Source organism: Nomascus leucogenys, chromosome 8 (assembly GCF_006542625.1).
Source record: "Nomascus leucogenys isolate Asia chromosome 8, Asia_NLE_v1, whole genome shotgun sequence".
Classification (NCBI taxonomy): Eukaryota; Metazoa; Chordata; class Mammalia; order Primates; family Hylobatidae; genus Nomascus; species Nomascus leucogenys.
In genome coordinates this window covers 109,034,806-109,057,805 of record NC_044388.1, presented here as the reverse complement: position 1 = coordinate 109,057,805, position 23,000 = coordinate 109,034,806, and the positions used below count along the sequence as shown (strand labels likewise).

Sequence of the window (23,000 nt, the reverse complement as noted above, 5' to 3'; positions counted from 1 at the left end):
CCAATTCCAGCATAAGGACTGTGTCACATGGTGTGGAAAGCAGTTATAGCTGATTAGACAGGGCTGCAACGCTCAGCTCACTCCATTTCAGAGACCCACTCTGACATTCCTTTCCTCAAAATGCCCAGTGATCTCTTCATGTTCGTTTTCCTGGCCTTGAGTCCCTCCATATGGCCACAGGAAGTGTTCACATGTAAGATTGCCAAATAGTATCCCTAGTTGTGACTTAGGTTTCTCTTGATGAGATCTCTTGCTTGAGTCCAGTATTATAAAACAGAGAGTGGGCTAGCGGAGTTCAGTGTCAGTGTGAGTGAGTGTCAGTGTAATTCCACATCTTCCGAATGTGGACGCTGCAATCACCAGCTCCTTTTTTCCTCCCCGGCTTTCTTATAGGCTTGACTGTTGTAATGACGGGTGCTCAGATTCCATGGTAGGGCACAATGAAGAGGCATCTGGCCACAATGGTGAGACCAAGACCCCCAGGCCCAGCAGCACCCGGGGCAGTAGTGGAAGCAGAGGAGGTGGAGGCAGCAGCAGCAGCAGCAGCGAGCTTTCTACCCCAGAGAAACCCCCACACCAGAGGGCAGGCCCATTCAGCAGTCGGTGGGAGACGACTATGGGAGAAGCGTCTGCCAGCATCCCCACCACTGTGGGCTCACTTCCCAGTTCAAAAAGCTTCCTGGGTATGAAGGCTCGAGAGTTATTTCGTAATAAGAGCGAGAGCCAGTGTGATGAGGACGGCATGACCAGTAGCCTTTCTGAGAGCCTAAAGACAGAACTGGGTAAAGACTTGGGTGTGGAAGCCAAGATTCCCCTGAACCTAGATGGCCCGCACCCATCTCCCCCGAACCCGGACAGTGTTGGACAGCTACATATCATGGACTACAATGAGACTCATCACGAACACAGCTAAGGATGATGGTCAATCAGTGTTAACTTGCATATCGTTGGCACAGAACAGGAGGTGTGAATGCACGTTTCAAAGCTTTCCTGTTTCCAGGGTCTGAGTGCAAGTTCATGTGTGGAAATGGGACGGAGGTCCTTTGGACAGCTGACTGAATGCAGAACGGTTTTTCGATCTGGCATTGAAATGCCTCTTGACCTTCCCCTCCACCCGCCCTAACCCCCTCTCATTTACCTCGCAGTGTGTTCTAATCCAAGGGCCAGTTGGTGTTCCTCAGTAGCTTTACTTTCTTCCTTTCCCCCCAAAATGGTCGCGTCCTTTGAACCTGTGCAATATGAGGCCAAATTTAATCTTTGAGTCCTAACACACCACTTTCTGCTTTCCTGAAGTTCAGATAACTGGGTTGGCTCTCAATTAGACCAGGTAGTTTGTTGCATTGCAGGCAAGTCTGGTTTTGTCCCTTCCAGGAGGACACAGCCTGCAAAGCTGGTTGTCTTCACATGAAAGCTTTTACATGAGACTTTTCCACTGCTTTTTTGATTCTGAAGTTCAGCATCTAAAGCAGCAGGTCTAGGAAAACAATGGTTTATTCACACTTACATTCTTTTGGCAGTTCTGATAAGCTTCCTAGAAAGTTCTGTGTAAACAGAAGCCTGTTTCAGAAATCTAGAGCTGGCACTGTGGAGACCATACACCCTTTGGGAAAGCTCTTTTCTCTTCTTCCCCCACTACCTCTTATTTATTTGGTGTTTGCTTGAATGCTGGTACTATTGTGACCACAGGCTGGTGTGTAGGTGGTAAAACCTGTTCTCCATAGGAGGCAAGGAGCAGTCACTGGGAGAGGTTACCCGAGAAGCACTTGAGCATGAGGAACTGCACCTTTAGGCCATCTCAGCTTGCTGGGCCTTTTGTTAAACCCTTCTGTCTGCAGGCCTCCCTTTGTGTGCACACGCCTCTTGTTCATGTCAGCTTATTTGTGACACTGCAGCAGAAAGGCTCTGAAGGTCCAAAGAGTTTCTGCAAAGTGTATGTGACCATCATTTCCCAGGCTGTTAGGGTTGCTTCACTGTAGCAGGTTCTAGGCCACCAGAAGGGGGGCAGCTTTTTCATACCAATTCCAACTTTCAGGGGCCGACTCTCCAGGGAGCTGATGTCATCACACTCTCCATGTTAGTAATGGCAGAGCAGTCTAAACAGAGTCCGGGAGAATGTTGGCAAAGGCTGGCTGTGTATACCCACTAGGCTGCCCCACATGCTCACGAGAGATGACACTAGTCAGAAAAGTGGCAGTGGCAGAGAATCCAAACTCAACAAGTGCTCCTGAAAGAAATGCTAGAAGCCTAAGAATTGTGGTCTGGTGTTCCAGCTGAGGCAGGGGAGAGTTGGTAGGAAGGAGCCAGTGAACTTGGCTTTCCTGTTTCTCTTCTTTCATTAAAAAGAATAGAAGGATTCAGTCAAAGAGGTAAAAAAACTGTCATGGTACGAAATCTTAGTGCACATGGAGGCTTTGAGCACGAAAGAATAAAAGTCTTTTTTTTTTTTTTAGCATGGTAATAAATATTCTAGCATCCCTAACTAAAGGGGACTAGACAGTTAGAGACTCTATGTCACCCTAGCTATACCAGCAGAAAACCTGTTCAGGCAGGCTTTCTGGGTGTGACTGATTCCTAGCCTGTGGCAGGACGTGGTCCCAACTACTCAGCCTAGCACAGGCTGGCAGTTGGTACTGAGTTGTCAGATGTGGAGTATCAGTGACACCACACATTTAATTCAGCTTTGTCCAAAGGAAAGCTTAAAATCCAATACAGTCTAGTTTCCTGGTTCAGTTTTAGAAAAGGAAAACGTGAACAAATTTAGAAAGGGAAGGAAATCCCATCAGTGAATCCTGAAACTGGTTTTAAGTGCTTTCCATCTCCTCATGCCCAAGAGATCTGTGCCACAGAACAAGATACCAGGCACTTAAAGCCTTTTCCTTAATTGGCAAAGGAAAAGAGGCCCAAGTGCAAAAGAAAAAACACTTTAGAAACAGACAGGTTGTAAAAATAAAGGGAAGAAAGGAGGCAGCATGGACAGAGGCCTAGGCTGGAAGCTTCATGGACGTGTCTGCGCAGGGCCCTCAGCTCGTCCATCCGGCCTAGGTGTCCCTTTACTCAGCCTTATAACAAACGTGGCTCCAAGCTCAGGTGCCTTTGAGTTCTAGGAGGCTGTGGGTTTTATTCAGCTACGGTTGGGAGAATGAGACCTGGAGTCATGTTGAAGGTGCCCAACCTAAAAATGTCGGCTTTCATGTTGCAAAGAACTCCAGAGTCAGTAGTTAGGTTTGGTTTGGTTTTGGATGTGATAAACCTGCCAAGAGTCAACAGGTCACTTGACCATGCTGCAGTGAGTAGTTTTAAGGATGGAAAGGTGATAGTAGGACTCTGGAGAGGCAATTCAGTCCTGGGCAAAGGTATTAGTACAATAAGCGTTAAGGGCAGAGTCTACCTTGAAACCAATTAGGCAGCTTGGTATTCATAAATATTGGGATTGGATGGCCTCCATCCAGAAATCACTGTGGGTGAGCGTACCTGTCTCAGCTGTTTGGCCAATGTGCATAACCTACTCGGATCCCCACCTGACACTAACCAGAGTCAGCACAGGCCCCGATGAGCCCGAAGTCTGCTGCTGTGCAGCATGGAATTCCTTTAAAAAGGTGCACTACAGTTTTAGCGGGGAGGGGGGTAGGAAGACGCAGAGCAGATGAGCTCCCGAGTCCCTGCAGGTGAATAAACGCACAGATCTGCATCTGATAGAACTTTTATGGATTTTCAAAAAGCCGTTGACAAGGCTTTGCTATAAAGTCTATAGAAATTGTTATTATGGGATTGGAAGAAACACGTGGTCATGAATATAAAAAAAAAAAAAAAAAACCCCAAAGGTAGGAAGGTCAAGGTCATTTCTTAGATGGAGAAGTTGTGAAAGATGTCCTTGGAGATGAGTTTTAGGACCAGCATTACTAAGGCAGGTGGGCAGACAGTGACCTCTTTCGGTGTGTCCACAGAGTTTCTCAGGAGAGAAAACTGCCTGACCTTTGGGACTAAGCTGCGGAATCTTCTTACTAAGCTTGATGAGTGGAGAGGCGAGAGGTGAGGTACTTTGTGAGCCAAAGCTTATGTGACATGGTCGGGGAAACAGTCCAAACTGTTCTGAGAAGGTGAACTGTTACAACCCAGGACAATTAGAAAAATTCACCCACCGTGTCGCACATTACTGGGTAAAAGCAGGGCAGCAGGGAACAAAACTCCAGACTCGTGGGCCGTCCCCATTTGCAACAGCACACGTAGTTTCTGGTGTATTTGTTGAGAAAGATAAAACTCTAGCAGTTGTTCAGGGGAGGATGTATAAAATGGTCATGGGGATGAAAGGATCTCTGAGATCACAGAGGCTCAGACTCGCTGTTAAGAATAGAAAACTGGGTACGTGTTTCATGTAGCCAGCAGAACCGAAGTGTGCTGTGACAAGCCAACGTGAATTTCTACCAAATAGTAGAGCATACCACTTGAAGAACGAACGAACTGAAGAGCACACAAAAGTTCTGCATAACGAGACTCACCTTTTCTCACTGAAAGCACTAAGAGGTGGGAGGAGGCCTGTACAGGCTGGAGGAGGGTTTGGGCAGAGCGAAGGCCCAGCCAGGACCTTGGTGAGATGGAGTGCCGCCCGCCTCCTGTGGATACTCTTGGAGAGTGGTTCCCCCAGGTGGCTCTGCCCCACCTGGAGAAGGAAGCTGCCTTGCGTGGAGTGACTCAAATCAGTATACCTATCTGCTGCACCTTCATTCTCCAGGGTACATGCTTTAAAACTGACCTGCAACAAGTATTGGAAAAACGTATCCAGTCTGAAGATGTTTGTGTATCTGTTTACATCCAGAGTTCTGTGACACATGCCCCCCAGATTGCTGCAAAGATCCCAAGGCATTGATGGCACTTGATTAAGCTTTTGTCGGTAGGTGAAAGAACAAGTTTAGGTCGAGGACTGGCCCCTAGGCTGCTGCTGTGACCCTTGTCCCGTGTGGCTTGTTTGCCTGTCCGGGACTCTTCGACGTGCCCAGGGGAGTGTGTTCCTGTCTCTTCCATGCTGTCCTGCAGTCCGTATCTGCTCGCCTGAGGGAAGAGTAGCTGTAGCTACAAGGGAAGCCTGCCTGGAAGAGCCGAGCACCTGTGCGCACGGCTTCTGGTCATGAAATGAGTTAATGAAGGCTTCCCAGCTTCCTCCCCGCTTCCCAGCGCCACATTATCCATCCTCTGAGATAAGTATGCTGGTTTAACCATTGGAATGGACCTTTCAGTGGAGACCCTGAGAGTCTGAGAACCCCCAGACCAACCCTTCCCTCCCTTTCCCCACCTCTTACAGTGTTTGGACAGGAGGGTATGGTGCTGCTCTGTGTAGCAAGTACTTTGGCTTATGAAAGAGGCAGCCATGCATTTTGCACTAGGAAGAATCAGTAATCACTTTTCAGAAGACTTCTATGGACCACAAATATATTATGGAGGAACAGATTTTGCTAAGACATAATCTAGTTTTATAACTCAATCATGGATGAACCATGTGTGGCAAACTTGCAGTTTAAAGGGGTCCCATCAGTGAAAAGAAACTGATTTTTTTTAACGGACTGCTTTTAGTTAAATTGAAGAAAGTCAGCTCTTGTCAAAAGGTCTAAACTTTCCCGCCTCAATCCTAAAAGCATGTCAACAATCCACATCAGATGCCATAAATATGAACTGCAAGATAAAATGGTACAATCTTAGTCAATGGGAATTGGAATCAAAAGGGTTTGCTGTCCTTAGAATGTTCTAAAATGTCAAGGCAGTTGCTTGTGTTTAACTGTGAACAAATAAAAATTTATTGTTTTGCACTACTCTGCTGTGTAGACATGGAGTGGCTGACACTGGCCTTGGCAGCCTTCTAGGTCAAGCAGGGGACTGGTCCAAAGACACAAAGCCTTCAGGTCTGGTCTGGCTACCTTGGGTGACTGGAAGAGGAGCCTGACAAATAATAGATTTGGGCTTTTGTCTCTAAGAAGACCCTTTTTATTCTGGCAAATTATCTGGTGCACAGCCACAAATCCTACCTGTATCTGCCTCAAATTCATGCTCTTCCTCAAAGAGTGGCCAAGTGGCATAGTGTGGGAGGGGGTGACTTGAATCCTTCTACAGAAAAACTCCCAGAGCCAGACTGTCTGCAGGGGTGTGTTGCTCCTCCGTGCTGGCATGTTGGGTGTCTCATGTTTTGGTGGCACCACACTGACACTTGAGTGCTCCAGAGCTTGCCCTCTTGAGCCTTGCTGGTTGTGTTAATGTGAGTGTGCCAAGGAGACAGTGCAGCTCCCAACACTTCCTTCTCCGTGCCTTTCACGGGCTTTAGAAGAAGGCCAGAAACTGCCTTTACACAATTTTGACATCTACCCTGGCTTATGATCTCTTGGCCTGGGACTTCCATATAAGGACCAGGGATGAGTTTCATTTGCGATGTGGCTTTCAATTGCTTGCCTCTGCCTGGCTGTGTCTGGAAATCAGCATTGCTCTGCCCATTTTATTTTTATTTGTTTTATTTATTTGAGACAGAGTCTCACTCTGTCACCCAGGCTGGAGTGCAGTGGCCTGGTCTCGACTCACTGCAACCTCCGCCTCCCAGGTTCAAGTGATTCTCCTGTCTCAGCCTCCCAAGTAGCTGGAATTACAGGCGCCTGCCACCATATCCGGCTAGTTTTTTTGTATTTTTAGTAGAGATGGGTTTTCGCCATGTTGGCCAGGCTGGTGTCGAACTCCTGGCCTCAAGTGATTCACCCGCCTTGGCCTCCCAAAGTGCTGGGATTGCGGGCGTGAGCCACTGCGCCCACCCTGCTCTGCCCATTTTAATGGTTGAAGCAACTCCTTTGAGACTAAGACTGGGAGGCAGCAGTTTTTAATTTCTCTGGAAAATTCAGGTTTTCTTCTCTGACTAGGTCTCTGACTAGACTTCCCATCCTTGGAGGAAGATCTGAATGCTAGCTCCCCGGGAGCTTGGGCATGAGCCTCTTAGAAGCCAATTCGAGACAGGCACGCCCCCTTGCCTAGGGTGGCCTCTCTCTGCTGTCTGCTGAGGCTTTGCATGTGTGGCTACTGCCCAGTGTCCTTTGATGTCTTAGGGGAGATGTAGGTTTTCTTTCAGGGATAAATCCCAGGAAACCAAATCAGGCAGAGAGGTGGTAGAATACTTTTTATTCTTGACTGTCTCCCCCTGAGGAAGCAACAATACAGAAGCTAAGTCGTCCCCTGTGAAGGGAAAACCAACAGTCAGACATTACTTTGGGCAAGCTCAGAAGCCAGGGACACATTTTACAATGTTCGGGGTTCAACTCTGCTGTGAAAACCAGGTCACTGCCCTTAGGAGCCACAAAATCAGAATTCTGGCTTCTGTCATGGTCTCCCTCTCCCAAGGAAAGGTGAGTTTATTCCCCTTTGGCTGTGGTCCGGAGAACTAAACACACCACTGCGTTGGGGCTGGGTGCGGTGGCTCACACCTGTAATCCCAGCACTTGGGGAGGCCGAGGCGGGTGGACCAGTTGAGGTCAGGATTCCAAGACCAGCCTGGCCAACATGGTGAAGCCTCGTCTCTACTAAAAAAAATATATAAAAATTAGCCAGGTGGGGTGGTGGGCGCCTGTAATTCCAGCTACTCAGGAGGCTGAGGCAGGAGAATCTCTTGAACCTGGAGGTGGAGGTTGCAGTGAGCCGAGATCGTGCCACTGCACTCCAGCCTGGGAGACAGAGTGAAACTCCATCTCAAAAAAAAAAAAATAAACACACTGTGTTCCACATGTCCACACCCACTCCATCCTGGAGGGCAGCATCCCTGGCTCGAAAACAGCGTGTGCCTTGCCTACAGTTGGGGCTGGTGGTGGGGCAAGGAGCAGATGGTCTCCAGCTTGATCGCTTTCTGCAAAACTACAGCCCGCAGCAGGGACAGGCCTGGCACTGGAGCCGGATGTGGCTCAAAGAGGACCTGGGTGACAGTTCAGTGCCCTCCTGGGACCCTCTACCACGCCATCCTATTTGGGCAACTCCTGTAAGTGGGTTTCCTCTTCACCAGCACGGAGCCTGATGCTTAGAAGTGGAAACGTTAGAAGTTAAAGCCAGAGGGCTGGGCGCTGTGGCTCACGCCTGTAACCCCAGCACTTTGGGAGGCTGATCACGAGGGCAGATCACGAGGTCAGGAGATAGAGACCATCCTGGCTAACATGGTGAAACCCTGTCTCTACTAAAAATACAAAAAATTAGCCAGGCAAGGTGGCAGGCGCCTGTAGTCCCAGCTACTTGGGAGGCTGAGGCGGGAGAATGGCGTGAACCTGGGAGGCGGAGGTTGCAGTGAGCCGAGATCGCGCCACCGCACTCCAGCCAGGGCAACAGAGCAAGACTCTGTCTCAAAAAAAAAGAAGTTAAAGCAAGAAGAGAGACAGGAAGTCTCAGTAATATATTGGCTGATTCCCTTGGAGTTAGTAAGTGGCAGGGACAGTGGGTACCAATGAAAAAACGACCAACCAGTAAAATCCAAATTAAACAGCAAAGCTCTCCACCAACGGAGCTCCTGGCTCTGAGTTACAGTTTCCCACCAGGAGGTCTCCAGGGCGGTTTTGAACCTCCCCTGGGGTTGAGGCTGCCTTTTGTGAGCTGTCTATACTTGTGTTTAGTGGCCCCGGGCTGGGTGCCTATGGCCTGGGCAGGACGAGTGGCTCCCCTGGTGCTCTCCTGGCGCGCCTGGGGCTCACTCACGTGCTGCAGCACCTTGCGTGGCAGCTTCTCGGAGTGGGCGATCCATTCTTTCATTAAGTCTAGGACGAGGGGGATGAGGCTGACCACGCCTCCGTAGTGGTTCCGGGCCTCGTCACAGCTGAGGTGGTTCACCACATCATGAGGGTATCTGCAGGACGGCAGGGGGGCCAGGTGAGCCCATGCTCCCGGGACTTGCCATGCCATGGTAAGCAGCTGCCAGACCTCAGGCACAGCAGAGTCACCTGGGGAGGCTTTAGAACTGGACACACAGCATGCTGAGGTGCTCTGTCCCCAGAGATTCTGGCAGACCAGGCCTGGGGTGCCACAAGCCCCAGGTAATTCTGGTGTGAAGGAGAGGAGGTGCAAACCACTGCCCCATGGTCTGTAGAAACCTGGGTTGGGGTGAGGAACTGGTTGGCTCATCCTTCTGGCTCTTCTCACCCTGGTATCTACAGAGCTTCCCCAGGCTCTGGCCCACTGTGCTGCGGGCTCCTGGGCTGTCAGGATGAGGAGCCCTCAGTGGCAGTGCTGCCGCCCCTGGGAGGCGGCTCTGGTGTCCACTTCTTTGCATATCAGTTAGGATCTCTGTGGGCTTCTGGGGGCAACTGCTCTGGGCTCTACACCCCCTTCTCCACCTGCCTGGTGCTAACACCTGTGAGACACTTGGTGTCCTGCCATGTCTACCATGGTTGTAAAGAAAAGGTTTTGTTGAATCCAAGTCATTCCAGTAAATGAGTGGAGACTGGGATTTCCTGCCCAGGGTGGTCTAATAGGAGCCACATGATCCAGGCAACAGGAAAGAAGCAGGACAGAGGCCTCCCCACAGGCACACACGGGGCCTCAAGAGCAGCATCAGAGGGACTTACTTTGCTCTGAGGCCGCTTAAGTCGTTGCTTTGGCTAACGAGGGTTTTGCATTTCTCGAGGAGGTTGTTGGTGACTGGAGTGCCAGAGTGCACGGCCTCAAAGTGCTGGCAGAGCTTATTCAGCTCTGAACAGATGTCCAGGAACATGAGCAGAATCCGCCGGTCTGTGGAGTTGTTGCAGTAGTGTTCCATGTAGCTCTGCACCTGCAAAGGCCACCGCCACATGAGCTGGGGACATGCCAACCTGGGTCGTGGCTGGCTTATGGCGCAAATGTCCAGAAGTAACCACCCTACTCCCTCCCACCCTCCATGATTCATGGGGGAGACGCAAGTAACGCTTAAGCATTTTAAGGTACAGACCACTCTACGTAGTGGTATCTCTATAGCTGGCTGGATGGATGGATAGACAGACAGATGATATGAAATTAATGGATTGGCTGGGCACAGTGGCTCACACGTGTAATCCCAGAACTTTGGGAGGCTGAGGTGGGCGGGGATCACTTGAGGTCACAAGTTGGAGACCAGCCTGGTCAACATGGTGAAACCCCATCTCTACTAGGAAAAAAAAAAAAATTAGCCAGGTGTGGTAGCACATGCCTGTAATCCCAGCTACTCAGGACGCTGAGGCAGGAAAACCACTTGAACCCGGCAGGCGGAGGCTGCAGTGAGCCGAGATCATGCCACTGCACTCCAGCCTGGGTAACAGGGCAAGACGCCATCTCAAAAAAAAAAATAATAATAATTAATTAAATTAAATGGATGGATGGATGGGTAGATAGATAGATGGATATAAAATCAAGTGTTCCAGGCACCATGCAAAATTCTTTACAGGCCTGGTCTCACTTGTCTTCATCTAAACCCTACACACTGAGTAGGTACCTTTTTAAATTCTCATTTTAAAGATGAGTACCATGACATGAGCACTGGAGGTTTGGAGAGGTGAAGTAACCCACCCAGGGCACCAGTGGCTTAGATGGATATTGTCCCCGGCTCAGTTGCTCCGTGCCCTACCCCTCACCTGTCCCTGTGCCACCTGAACCAACCGCTGCCTAAAGCAAAAGGGGGCTGCCCCCTGACTTAATGCCACAGTGTCTGTCATCCCACTTACAGAGGGTTCATTGTGAGAAATGCCAGCATGGGCCACCCATACTGAGGAGGAAACAGCAGGGACTGGAATCCTTTGGGCTTCAGCCATACTGTGTTCACAAGGTGGAGAAGGAGGGGCAGGCCAGTAAGTGGAGCTTATGGGGTTACCCAGTGACTGCATCTGAGGTTGGGCCAGAGCGGGAGGTCTGATCTTGTGCTAGGGAGGAATAGGCTGTGGTCCAGGCCAGATGAACAGACCCATTTCATAGTCAGATGGTTCTACTCTCCACAATCTGATGACAGATGCAGGTATCACCTCCTCCAGCACCCACAAAGGTCTACATCTAAATCAGGGTTTTCTTGCTGTAACCTTTTGTCTTTTTGTTGCTAAGGGATGTTTCTCCAAACAGTCTGAAGTGGTTCCTTCCCAAGGATTGCCAGGCACAAGCAGCTTTGTAAGGGGGAGAGGCTTTTGACACACACACACACACACCCACAAAGGCACCTGTGGGGGTCGAGGAGGAGGAACCTGCCCCGCGGTGTAACTACAACAGAGCATTGCGGGGGTGGGGGGTGGTGTGCAGGGAAGCTTCTGGTTCAGGAGGGAAGGGGAGGGGTGAGAGGCAACTCAGAACACAAGGCCACTCTTTACCAAGAGCCTTCGGCTGAACCTAAGGCAAGAAGGCCACTCCCTTATGCATTGATGTAGATTGAAGGGACACTTGTTGACTTTGGAAGCTTCTAGAGGATGGACTAAAAAGGATGTAGGCAGTTTCTTTTCTTTTTTCCCCTGAAGTCCAGGTTTACAGAAGAGGAAGTTTATTCTCCAATAGCTCAGGGGCTGCCTGCATGGGCAAATATGGCTAAATTGGCTAAATGTCACAAGTTGGTGAATCTGGGTGAGGGTTATACGGGTGCACCTTTTCTGTACATGTAACTTTTTTTTTTTTTTTTTTGAGAGAGGGTCTTGCTGTGTCACCCAGGCTGGAGTGCAGCGGCGTGATCTTGGCTCACTGCAGCTTCTGCCTTCAGAGTTCATGTGATTCTCATGCCTCAGCCTCCCGAGTCACTGGGACTACAGGTGCGCACCACCACACCTGGCTAATTTTTGGATTTTTAGTAAAGATGGGGTTTCACCATGTTGGCCAGGCTGGTCTCCACTCCTGGCCTCAGGTGATCCACCCACCTTGGCCTCCCAAAGTGCTGGGATTACAAGCGTGAGCCACCGCGCCCGGCCGGCTGGCTGAGTCTTAAACCCGCCTCTTTTAACTGCTGTTATTCACTTACATATTTGGGGGAGAAACGAATGAAGGACTCATTCCATTATTTAGGTTCTGGGTCTGGGTCCTGATTCTGGCACAAACGTCCTTCCCCTCTCTGGGCCCCAGTGGTTTCATCTTTCATGAGAGGGGACTAGGCTTGTTGCCCCTTGGCTGGGGTGGGGGTCAGGAGCCCCACCTGTCCGATGCTGGAGATGGGCCGGATCTTGTCGTGGGCGTTCTCCCTGCAGTGCTCCAGAGCGGCGGTGAAGGTGAGCTGCTGCTGCTGGAAGAGCTTGTACTTCTGCTCGATGCTGCGAAGGGATTCTTTCACCTCATTCATTGTCTTCCTCTGTGGTCATTTACAGGAGAGGAGGAATCTGTGGGAAGAAAGAGGATAGTGATTAGGTCCTGGGACCCAATGCTCAGATCCAGCTCTAGAGGGAAGAACTGTCAGGGGAGAGGGATACCCACGGCCCCTCTCACTGGATCGCCTTGTGAGCGCCTCCCCACAGAAAAAGCGAGGCCCTGGGAGGCTGCACACTTGTCCAGACCCCCAGGCTGTCCACGATGGAGCTGAGCCTGACCTCGAAATTCACCCTCCATGAACACATTCTTTGCCATGAAATGTGACTTCTTCCCTCAGCTGTGGACAGAGTATCTCTGGTTCTGTTTCTCCAGATGTGGGTATCTACACACACGCACGTACACACACACGCACACACATGCATGTGCACACACACATACAGGCACATGCATACACACACACATGCACGCGTGTACACACACACCCTCCAATCCCTTGCTGTGGTGTCAGCAAAACTTGGGATCAAGGGATATGCCACAGGATATAAAACCAGGAGATTATCAGTTTGGATCAAATTATTTTAAAGCATCTGCCGCTCTGCAACTGGTGGGAAAGTCTGGGAATTCCTTCCCATGGATTAAGCGGGGAGAAGAATCAATACTAGACTGTCTAGTTTGAGAAGATGTGAGTCTGCCTGCTCTGGGCTGGGGGCAGGAGCCTTGGTCTCAGGTTTGCGAATTCTCAGGGCACGGCTGGTGGCTAGTGGACTGCTCTCTGCCCCTGTTAATTGCTGGAATGCCATGATGAGTAACATGGAGGCTGTGGGGAGGGCTCTCTCTTGGCGCCTCACAGACTGTCCTTGCTGTGATTTGGGTGGTCCATAGAGCATCTACAATCCTCCTGTGAGCAGAAAAGTCTGTGGGTGTGTGCTCCATGACATCACGATTTCGCTGAGTGCGTGCAAAATGCTCCAGACCCTAGATTTCTATCATGTTAGAGCTGGAAGGGACTCAGAAAACCAACTCCCTTGAGCTGCTAAGGGGAAAGTGAGGCTCAGAGGTAAAGGTTTTGCCCAGGGTGTCACAGCAAATTTGTGCCCAAGACACCCTGGGTCCTAGGCTTCCTTATGTCTAACCAGCATCGTCAGTGCTGCCACACTCAGCTGCCCCTCCACTGCCTCCAGAACAAAGGCCAGGCTCGAACGTGCCACCACATGAGCAGGGGTCAGAGAAGGCTGTGCTGAGGTCAGGTCCAGTCCAAGGGAGATGTTGGAGATGGAAGGGGCCAGAACATTTAGCATGGACTGGGGCAGGGAAGGCACATTCCAAGCTTCCAAGCAGGTCCCAGGTGGATAGGAATGAGAACAAGACGGGGCCGGGAGATATTTCTTTCTGCTGTGTCCAGAGCAGGGCTGGAGCTGGGGGTCCAGCTTGAACCCAGGATGTCAAGGCTGCAGTGAGCCATGATTGCAGTACTGCACTCCAGCCTGCGGGACACAGTGAGACCCTGTCTCGAAAAAAAAAAAAAAAGAAGAGGCGGGGTAGGGGGGGCATCCCAGTTGATGCAAAAGGAGATGGCATCAGAGGAATGAAAGGAAACACAAGAATAGACCAGGAGATGGCCTCCGAGAGATGATGGGTGTGGTAAATTACAGAACTTGGAGGAGGCTGGGGAAGAGCCCAGCTATGGAGCCTCTATCCCTGGAGCCAAAAGCCAGCAAGCCTGCCTTAGAGGAGCCACCTTAAGAGCCACTGAGTGGGTCTCCTGGAAAGACAAGAGAGTATGCCTCAGTAGCAGAGCCACAGCGCTGTGACTGTCAGCAGACACAGGGACAGTTGCAGCTCCCCTGGGGGTGGGCCTGGGCCAGGGCAGGCAGGGCAGGGGCCTCTTTCCAGCTCAACCTCCTATGGAAAGGAGAGCTGAAGGTGCGGAATGAGATGGGGGTCCATGGTTTATTGACACCTGCCATATCCTTGGCTGGTCTCCACCACATGGAGCAGACGTGCTGACTCACGCACAGTGGTTTCCTGTTGCACTTCCCATGTGTCCGGCTCACCCAGGACCAACTAGGGTGAGGTGAGGGAGGCACTTGCCCCCATGCAAAACTTAAGGAGGCGCCAAAAAACGGCAATCAAGATGAAAATAGGCCAGGCACAGTGGCTCACGCCTATAATCCCAGCACTTTGGGAGGCTGAGGCAGGAGGATCGCTTGAACCCAGGAGGTCAAGGCTGCAGTGAGCCATGATCACAGTACTGCACTCCAACCTGGGTGACACACTGAGACCCTGTCTCAAAAAAAAAAAAAAAAAAAAAAAAGCATCTTGAGGAGCTGGGATTACAGGTGTGTGCCACTACACCTGGCTATTTTTTGTATTTTTAGTAGACATGGAATTTCAGCACGTCAGCTAGGCTGGTCTTGAACTCCTGGCCTCAAGTGATCTCCCTTTCTCAGCCCCCGAAAGTGCTGGGATGATAGGCATGAGCCACTGTACCCAGCCCCAAAAACATTTTTTAAAGAATGGGTCTTGCTCTTTCATCCAGGCTGGAGTGTGGTGGTGTGATCACAACTCACTGCAATCTTGACCTCCTGGGCTCAAGTGATCCTCCCGCCTCAGCCTCTTGAGTAGCTGGGACCTCAGGTACGTGCCACCATGCCTGACTACTTTTTTTCTTTTTTTCTTTTTTTTTTTTTGTAGAGATGGGGTCTCCCTATGTTGCTCAGGCTGGTCTCGAACTCCTGGGCTCCAGCAATCTTCCCACCTCAGCCTCCCAATGTGCTGGGACTAGGAGCATGAGCTAGCAACATCAGAATTTGTAAAGAAAAGATTGCTGGCCGAGGAGATCGGGACCATCCTGGCCAACACGGTGAAACCTTGTCTCTACTAAAAATACAAAAAATTAGCCGGGCGTGGTGGCAGGTGCCTGTAATCCCAGTTACTCGGGAGGCTGAGGCAGGAGGATGGTGTGAACCCGGGAGGCGGAGCTGGCAGTGAGCCAAGATCGTGCCACTGCACTCCAGCCTGGGCGACAGGGCGAGACTCCATCTCAAAAAAAAAAAAAAAAAAGACTGCTGCACCTTGCCATACTGAAGCCTGAGGCAAAAGGAGAAATCAGTAACACTGAGCCTACCTTTACTTAAATTTTTGACATGTTATTCTAAATGGATTTTAGGCATTATTTTTGATTTTTAAAATATATTGCATTAAAACGTGAAAAACGTCCACCTCAATGATTGAATTGTTGGCATTCCCTTAAGTTTTGTGCTGAGGGTGCATCACTTGCCTTGCCCTAATCTTGGCCCAGGGCTTACAAATGACTCAAAGGTGAAACTCCAGAAAAGTGAGAGAGAGCACATACGTGGAGTTCCAGGGAGAAGGGGCGGTGCCCTTTTGGCCTGGCTTTTCCCTCACCATGGTGGGAGCTGTGGTTGGTAGTGGTTGAGAGGAACTGACTCTGTTCTTGATCCTAGCAACTTGTGACATGCACACCAGGAATGTCATGAAAGGAGCTGGAACCCCGGAGTCATAGAGGCCTGGATTCAAATCCTGGTTCCACCTCTTCCTGCTGACCTTGGGCAAGCTGCCCATCCTCCCTAAGCCTCAGTGTGCAGCAGCCTCCCAGCCTGGGGTGAGCTGACATGAGAACGTGGGGCCCGGAATGTGGTGGTGCCATCACCAGAATCATCAATGCTACTGTGGCTGAAGCATGTGTGTGTGCAATGGCAGGGGACACCATCACAGGCATGGTGTGTACCTCAAAAGAAGGAGGAGCTGCTAAGGGCTTGACCTCTTGGAGGAGGGGATGTTTGAACCCGGACTTGAGAAGAAGGAGGCTGTGGAGAGGTGAGGCAGGCGTGCAGTGGGGGTGGGACCCTGGGCGAGAGGTCGGTGTGTGGGGACGTGAGACTGTTGTAAGCAAGTGCAGAAAAGGACAGTGGACAGGGTCAGGCTGAGGGACCCCAGTGTCAGGTGAAGCATTTGAAAGAACAGCAGAAGGCTTCTAAGCCAAGGGGGTGAAAAGCACCTGATGCATTCATTCACTTGTGCGTTCATACTGTGTGCCACGCCAGTGACTCACATGCTGGGGTGTCCAACAACACTCCCTGCCCTGGAGGAGCTCATCTTTCACAGGGGAAGGCAGACCATGTGGAAGAGTGGAATGAACAGCATTTTAGATGAGGAGGAAATAAAGCAGGGAGGCAGGTGGGAACCTGGAGAACGAAGGGCCACCATCTGCAGGACGGGCATTTGCAGGAGGAAGGTGGGTACGGTGCCCAGACAGCTGGAGCTGTGCTCCAGCCCTCAAGGAGATCCTGGCCTGAAGAAGGGTGGCTCACTCCAGTCCTCCTAAGAACAGCGCGGGTCACGTGATGGGGCTCTAGGACATGCGTTAGCTCAAGTCCTCACCACGGCCCTAGAGCCAGGTACCATGGTTATCCTCACAAGATAGATTAGGAAGCAGAGGCTAGATAAGGAATGGGCATGTCAGGACTTCTTGCTCAGCTCTGCCTGGCTTTATAAAGTCTGGGCTCTTAACTTGGATCCCTCCCTTCCTCCTCCCTCCCTCCTTCCTCCTCCCTCCCTCCTTCCTCCTCCCTCCCTCCTTCCTCCTCCCCTTCTCCTTGGTTGTACTTAGAGACAAACACACCAGGCATCAGATTGACTGTGGAGGTGAGGATAGGGAATGCAAAGGGCCTGAAGAGCTGCTGACCTCTCTAGGGTTCAGCCACTGGCTAGAGCCCTAGCCCTAGGCCTCACTTCCATGACCACTAGACTTCCCCTTTTCCTTGACCCAAAGCAAGGAGAACTAAACATTCAGGGGGCTGCCCTTTGTGTGCCCAGCTCCCTGTCACCCTCTTGGGGCTTCCTGGGGCTGTCAAGTTCTCCAGGGATACAGCACTACCTTGGCTGGTGGCCCCAAGAACCGCTGAGAGCAAAACTGACTCCGTTCTTGATCCTAGCAACTTGTGACATGCACGCCAGGAATGTCATGAGAGGAGCTGTAATAAGCTATCCGAAGTGACCGTCCCTTGAACGAGAGCCACTGCAGCCAAATTAGTGTGGATGAAAGGCACAGGGGATGGGCACTTCTCGATCTGGGGAAGGAGGGAGGAAAAAAATGATTACCCATAGGTTTTAGGCTTTAATTGATTTGTATTTTTCCAGGCTGCTAAAGAAGATTGAATCATGGTAGGAAAAGCGCCTAGGGCTTAAAATAAATGAGGAGAAAGGCAAGTCATTTCAGAAATGTCCAGGAAGCAAACCAAACCTCTCTAGTGCAAATGGCAGGCATGGCTGTTGTGTTCTTTGCTCAGGGGGAGGCAGCTTCCTTTTCTTCCCCAGCTATCTTTACAGTTGGGTTTGACAAGCCTACCAAGGTGTACACACTTTGAGGAAGCGGTTTGGAGGGGAAGAGGCAACAGTGCTGGCTTTTACATTGGGAGGGCATGTCTCTGGGCTGGTGGCTGGTAGCAAAGGGCTTTAGCTGGAGCCTGGATGCAGAGTTCATGCCCTGGCTCTGCCCGATTTAACCAGTGGCCCTAGCCAAGATTTCTCCCTTTTCTGGGCCTCAGTTTATCCATCTGTCAAATGACAGAGTTTGGATTAGCCTCTTCTTCAAGAGGCCTTCTGGTTCTAAGGTTGTATGATCAACAACTGATGAGGAAAGAAGCCCAGAAAGGGGAAGTGACTCACCCAAAGTTACCCAGCCAACCACTCCTCATTGTTCTAATCCTCCAACTTCTCATCTGTAAAATGGGAATGAAGGTGCTATTTCACAGGGTTGTTCAACAATTAAATGAGATACTACTACTAATAGTAGCCCCACATATTGTGTACTTACTGCATGCCAGTTACTTTCCAATACAGTAGCTCCTGAAATCCTTCAGCAGTTCCCTCTTCACAGGGGAGGAAAGTGAGGCACGGAGCAAGTAGAGAGTTTGCCAAGCTCACACAGTAAGAACTGGAGCCAGGACTTGAATCTGGGGCTGTCTGCATTGACTGTGCCATTCTCCCTCTCCATAAGGTACAGAGACAACAGAGTTTTGCCGAGAGCACAAAGTTAAAAGTTCAACAAACTCTTATAGCTCCTACTATTAATGGCAACAGACAAGAGCTAGAGCTCCCAATTCAGTGTTGCGACTAATAAAATACCATGCTGACCCGTACCACTGGGAATTCACACGACTCAAAAAGCTCCGTCTCCAGCAAGAACCTTCCTCTCGCCCCCACCCCGAGACAGCTGTGCAGGCCCCTCCATCCTTCGGACCCCTCCATCTTTCCATCCTCCACCCCAGCTTCCAGTTTCTGACCCAGAGGCCGGGGTGGGGTCCGAGTGGGCCCACCCACACTCATCCCTGTTTACCCTTGCTTGTCCTAGAGCGCTCTTCGCTCCACGGAGCACCCAGAAGCTGGAGTGACTCCGTGAGTGTCGGTGCCCCGGAGGGTGGGGGAGGCCCATCCCAGGACTTGGGAGGCGAGGGTGGGTGGGGAGGTCGGGCGAGAAGGGGCGGGGCCGCGGGCCTGATTGTTACCGCCGGTGCCATGGCAATCGGATCACCTGGCGGCTTGGCCAGAGCCGGGGAGCCGGAGGAGGGGGTCTATCGGGGCTCGACGCTAGGAGTTGGGCTGGGGAGTTCCACCCGATCCTCGAACCTCCGGCCCATCTCATAGACGCCCCTCCCTCTTCAAACACCCTCCCCCACATTTATTCCGGCTTCTCTATTTTAAACATGGGGAAACTGAGGCACAGGGAGCAGGGCTGGGGAGCACTGACAACACCAGAAGCAGGGTCCGCCTCCCGTCCCCTCGGAGGGCCGACTTGCCCATTCTGGGTTTCGTCAGGGGTCTCGGATACCAGGAGGTCCAGCTGGAAGCCACCTGAGGGTGTCCCCCGCTAAGATGCGCAAGTGAGAGAAGCGAGGCCGGGGTTGGGAAAGAACTTGCCCGAGCCGCAGAGCGCGTCAGCAGGGGAGGTCGGGGCAGGGGGCGACCCGCGCGACCAAGGTTCGGGGATCTGGGCCCAGAGCGGAGCTGCAGGGCGGGGCCGCGGCGCGTGCTGATGACGCACACGGCGCAGCGGCCCTAGCGACGCGGTTACTAGGGAGCGGCGCGCCGCGACGGCTACATGGACGCGACTACCGCCCCGCACCGTATCCCCCCCGAGATGCCCCAGTACGGGGAGGAGAACCACATCTTCGAGTTGATGCAGGTGACCGGACACCCCTGCCTGTCGCGACTCTGGCGGCGGCTCGGGAGCCTCCACTGCGACGTCGGGTGCGCGGCCGGAACCCGTCTCTGGGGCCGAGTCGTGCGCCCACGAAGCAGCCCGACTCTGGGTGTCCGATTCGTGTGTCGCCGTGACCCCGAGGGGGCCTCGAGCTGGGGATGCCCCTGGCCCTGCCCGGGTTTGCCTCAGGCGACCCAGAGGGAGGAAGGGGGCCACTAGAGCCTGGATTTGGTCCTGGCTGTGCCGCCAGCGGGCCTTATGGTCTGGAACCAGTCCTTTCCTTTTCTCGGTTTCCCCACCTGTGAAATGCCAGGTTGCAAGGGGTGGTCTCCCGGGGGCTTTCCCGGCGCTGACAATTCCCATCTCTCGAATTTGTGGGGAGCCTCTCGGCCCAGGTTTCTGAGGTGGGCATTGTCCGAGTTCAAGCTGACATCTCCATCCTCGGAGAGGGCCGCCTCCGGGACAGCAGCATCTCCCACCCTGCTCCCTCCTCCTCAGGGCCAGACGTCCCCGGCAGCTCTGAAGCTCTCATCCTGGCTCCAGGCCTCACTGGGCCCCTAGCTCACCGTGTGACTTTGGGCGGGGCCCCGCCCCCGCTGGGGCCCCAGTTTTCCCTTCTGCACTTGGTGGAGGTCAAGGCTTTCAGTAGCTGGGGGGGGAAGAACTCTCAGCCACTCAAAGGTTCTGGGAGGCAAAGAGAAGCTGGAGCTCAGTTTCTAGAACATTTGTCTGCTTCCCAGGGTACACCCCATCCCCAGGGGCATGGCATGGAGGGCATAGTGGTGTCTGTGGTCATTTGAGGTTCTGCCCTGCACACTAGACAGCTGAGCCCAAAGAAACCCGTATCTGCACCTCCATCAAACGCATTTCCCTCGGAAAGTGTTAATTGATAGAGGGACAGCAAGAGATTCCTAAAACTGCTTGAGTGGCCAATCACAAATAAAATATCTAGCTGGGTTAGAAGTCAGCAGGTCGGCCGGGCGCGGTGGCTCACGCCTGTAATCCCAGCACTTTGGGAGGCCGAGGCGGGCGGATCACGAGGTCAGGAGATCGAGACCATCCTGGCTAACACGGTGAAACCCCGTCTCTACTAAAAATACAAAAAAAATTAGCCGGGCGTGGTGGCGGGCGCCTGTAGTCCCAGCTACTCAGGAGGCTGAGGCAGGAGAATGGCGTGAACCCGGGAGGCGGAGCTTGCAGTGAGCCGAGATCGGGCCACTGCACTCTAGCCTGGGCGACAGTGCTAGACTCCGTCTCGGAAAACAAAAAACAAAAAACAAAAAAAAGTCAGCAGGTCAGGGCAGGGTGGGGGAGCATCTGGAGCCCTGTTGTCTGCTCTAGAGAACCTGGTGTGTTTTCCATAGTGATTGTTGGAGGAATTGCCCAGGAAAGCTTTTATTGATTTTGAAACAGGGTCTTGCACTGTTGCCCAGGCTGGAGTGCAGTGATACAATTATGGCTTACTGCAGCCTTAAACTCCTGGGCTGCAGCAATCCTTCTGCCTTAGTCCCTCCAGAGTAGCTGAGACTACAGGTGCAGGCCACCATACCTGACTAATCTTTTTTTTTTTAATTTTAGTAGAGACGAGGTCTTGCTATGTTGCCCGGATGGTCTTGAACTCCTGGGCTCAAAACAGTCCTTCTGCCTCAGCCTCCCAACAAGAAAGCTTTCAGTCCAGTATTTCCAGTCCTTAGTCATCTGTGTATTCCTTCCATGGTTTTGACCATTTCCATTTTTTATACTTTTGATTTTAAAATAATTTTAAATTCACAGGAAGTTAAAAAATAGTATGGATTTCTGGTCTCCCCTCCCCCATTGCCCCCGTGACAACATTTAACATAACTGTAGCACATTGTCAAAACCAGGAAACTGGCACTGGTACGATAGGATTACCTGGACTGTAGGCCTTGTTTGGATTTCCTCCATTTTTACCTGCATTGATGTTTTTGTTGTGCAAACAGTTCTGTGCAGTTGTATCACATGTACAGATTTGCATAACCACTACTGCACCTCCATTTAAACTAATCACTTGTTTAAATCAACTCACCTTTTAAAAAAGTAAATAGCTGCTTTTGCCTCGTCCTAAGTGATATCCTTGAAATTATTGATTTGATGTACTTATTTTTCCAATACACATTAAATACACAATGATTTAAACATGAAATGTAAAATATTTATGTGTGAACCATCTAAAATCATCTCATTCCATTGCACCAGTGATATACAAACATGAATTCACTCCAGCTGTGCTACTGAACAGGTGGAGAAGCTCAGGCCCAGAGAAGGGAAGGGACTTACTGATGAGATACAGTGGGGCTGGAACCAAGACTTCTCACGGCTCCGTGCTCTTTTTCCTGCCCCACACTCCCTTCACTCCAAGAGGGCTACAGCCCCTCCCTCCTTGTCTCTGGGGCTCAAGGATGCCCCTTATTGTAGCAGCACAGCTGCTATGAGCTCTTCCTCATTTCTCTGCCTAGAGTTCTGCAACCCCAGAAGCTGCTTTCTCTTGATATGCTTGCCTGATTGGATGAAATGGCCAGAATATCCCAGGACTGTTTAGAAATCTGGCTGATTACATTCTGTTCCATTCTGGAGAGACACAGTTAGTGGTGATGGTCGTGTTCCCCAGCAAACATCTGCGCTGGGCATCTGCTATGACTGCTAGGCATTGGGGCACCAAGGGCTCTAGGCAGACAAAGAGGCCCACAGAACCCACGGCCTGCTGGGGGGATGGTGGCCTGGTGAGTAGGGACAGGGTGAGGCATGGAACAGGGCGATGCCCGCAGGCAGGTGCAGGAGCATCTGACATATTTACATAGTGCACGTACTCAAGAAGGTATATTCCCATTGAGATCTGAGACTGAGCAGAAGTTAGCCAGGATGAGGACAAGGAAGAAGCTTCCAAGGGAACAGCATCTGCTAAGGCTCTGAGGGGAATGGTGATGCTTGAGAACTTGGAGAAGGATCGTCTGGGAAGCTCAAAGGGCCCCAGGGGAGAGAGCCCTGGACTGCCTGCTCTGAATCAGGGGCAAGACTCCTCCACTTCTGCCTCCCCATAGGTGCCTCTGCAGCAGCACCACGTGACCCCCCTCATGCCTCTGCCCATGGGGACCCAAACAGATGCCAACTGGGGCGGTGGCTGAGTCCCAGGTTGAAGGCATGTTTGGTGGGGTGCAGTGGAGAGAGCAGGCCCCATAGCTGGTATCTATGGTGACCAGGTGCCCCTGCAGGTATTAACCACCTGGGTGTCTGCCCTGCACCCACAGAACATGCTGGAGCAACTCCTGATCCACCAGCCCGAGGATCCCATCCCCTTCATGATCCAGCACTTGCATAGAGACAACGACAACGGTGAGCACTGGCTGGGGCTCTTCCCCTCCCCGTCTTCCCCTCCCCTCCTCCTCCTTCCCCTTCTCCCCTGACTCCTCTGCCGCCTCCTCCTCCTCCTCCTCCTTCTCCTCCTCTCCAGGGACCCTGCCCCACCCCGAGAATAGCTGAGCACCATTCTGTCCTACCTATGTCTGAAGGGAGGTCAGAAGGGAGGGGTTTCGTCAACTTGAGG

At 51.7% G+C, this 23,000-nt stretch overlaps 3 protein-coding genes across 14 annotated transcripts in view; 2 read left to right on the top strand and 1 right to left on the bottom strand.

Annotated features, from left to right (window-relative positions):
- Nucleotides 1–5,802, top strand: part of TSC1 (TSC complex subunit 1) — a 53,663-nt gene extending 47,861 nt beyond the window's left edge. For 5 of the 6 annotated variants that reach the window (XM_030818094.1, XM_012509136.2, XM_030818097.1 and 2 more), the window contains one exon: nucleotides 394–5,802. In XM_030818094.1, coding sequence (XP_030673954.1) covers nucleotides 394–913 — 520 coding nt within the window. In that variant the 3' untranslated portion in view covers nucleotides 914–5,802. The remainder of the gene's footprint in view (nucleotides 1–393) is intronic. The other variant, XM_003276789.3, reaches the window with a different exon arrangement.
- A 1,323-nt stretch (nucleotides 5,803–7,125) lies between these two features.
- Nucleotides 7,126–19,272, bottom strand: SPACA9 (sperm acrosome associated 9). Of its 6 annotated transcripts, none has more exons than XM_012509141.2 (5): nucleotides 19,156–19,272; nucleotides 12,104–12,284; nucleotides 9,561–9,763; nucleotides 8,695–8,842; nucleotides 7,126–7,197 (listed from the first exon to the last, which is right to left on the bottom strand). In XM_012509141.2, the coding sequence occupies exons 2-5, from the start codon at nucleotides 12,245–12,247 to the stop codon at nucleotides 7,186–7,188; spliced, it is 507 nt and encodes a 168-aa protein (XP_012364595.1). In that variant the 5' UTR covers nucleotides 12,248–12,284; nucleotides 19,156–19,272; the 3' UTR covers nucleotides 7,126–7,185. The 6 variants fall into 6 exon arrangements, with proteins under 6 accessions (XP_012364595.1, XP_003276840.1, XP_030673953.1 ...); XM_003276792.4 differs by lacking the exon at nucleotides 19,156–19,272 and adding an exon at nucleotides 18,575–18,693; XM_030818093.1 differs by lacking the exon at nucleotides 19,156–19,272 and adding an exon at nucleotides 18,575–18,693 and having other exon boundaries at nucleotides 7,127–7,197; nucleotides 8,707–8,842.
- Nucleotides 18,777–23,000, top strand: part of AK8 (adenylate kinase 8) — a 154,355-nt gene continuing 150,131 nt past the window's right edge. The window contains exons 1-2 of one of the 2 annotated variants that reach the window (XM_030818090.1): nucleotides 18,777–19,420; nucleotides 22,705–22,789. In XM_030818090.1, the coding sequence (XP_030673950.1) occupies nucleotides 19,337–19,420; nucleotides 22,705–22,789 (169 nt within the window). In that variant the 5' untranslated portion in view covers nucleotides 18,777–19,336. Of the gene's footprint in view, nucleotides 19,421–22,704; nucleotides 22,790–23,000 lie in introns of those variants that run through there. The other variant, XM_030818091.1, reaches the window with a different exon arrangement.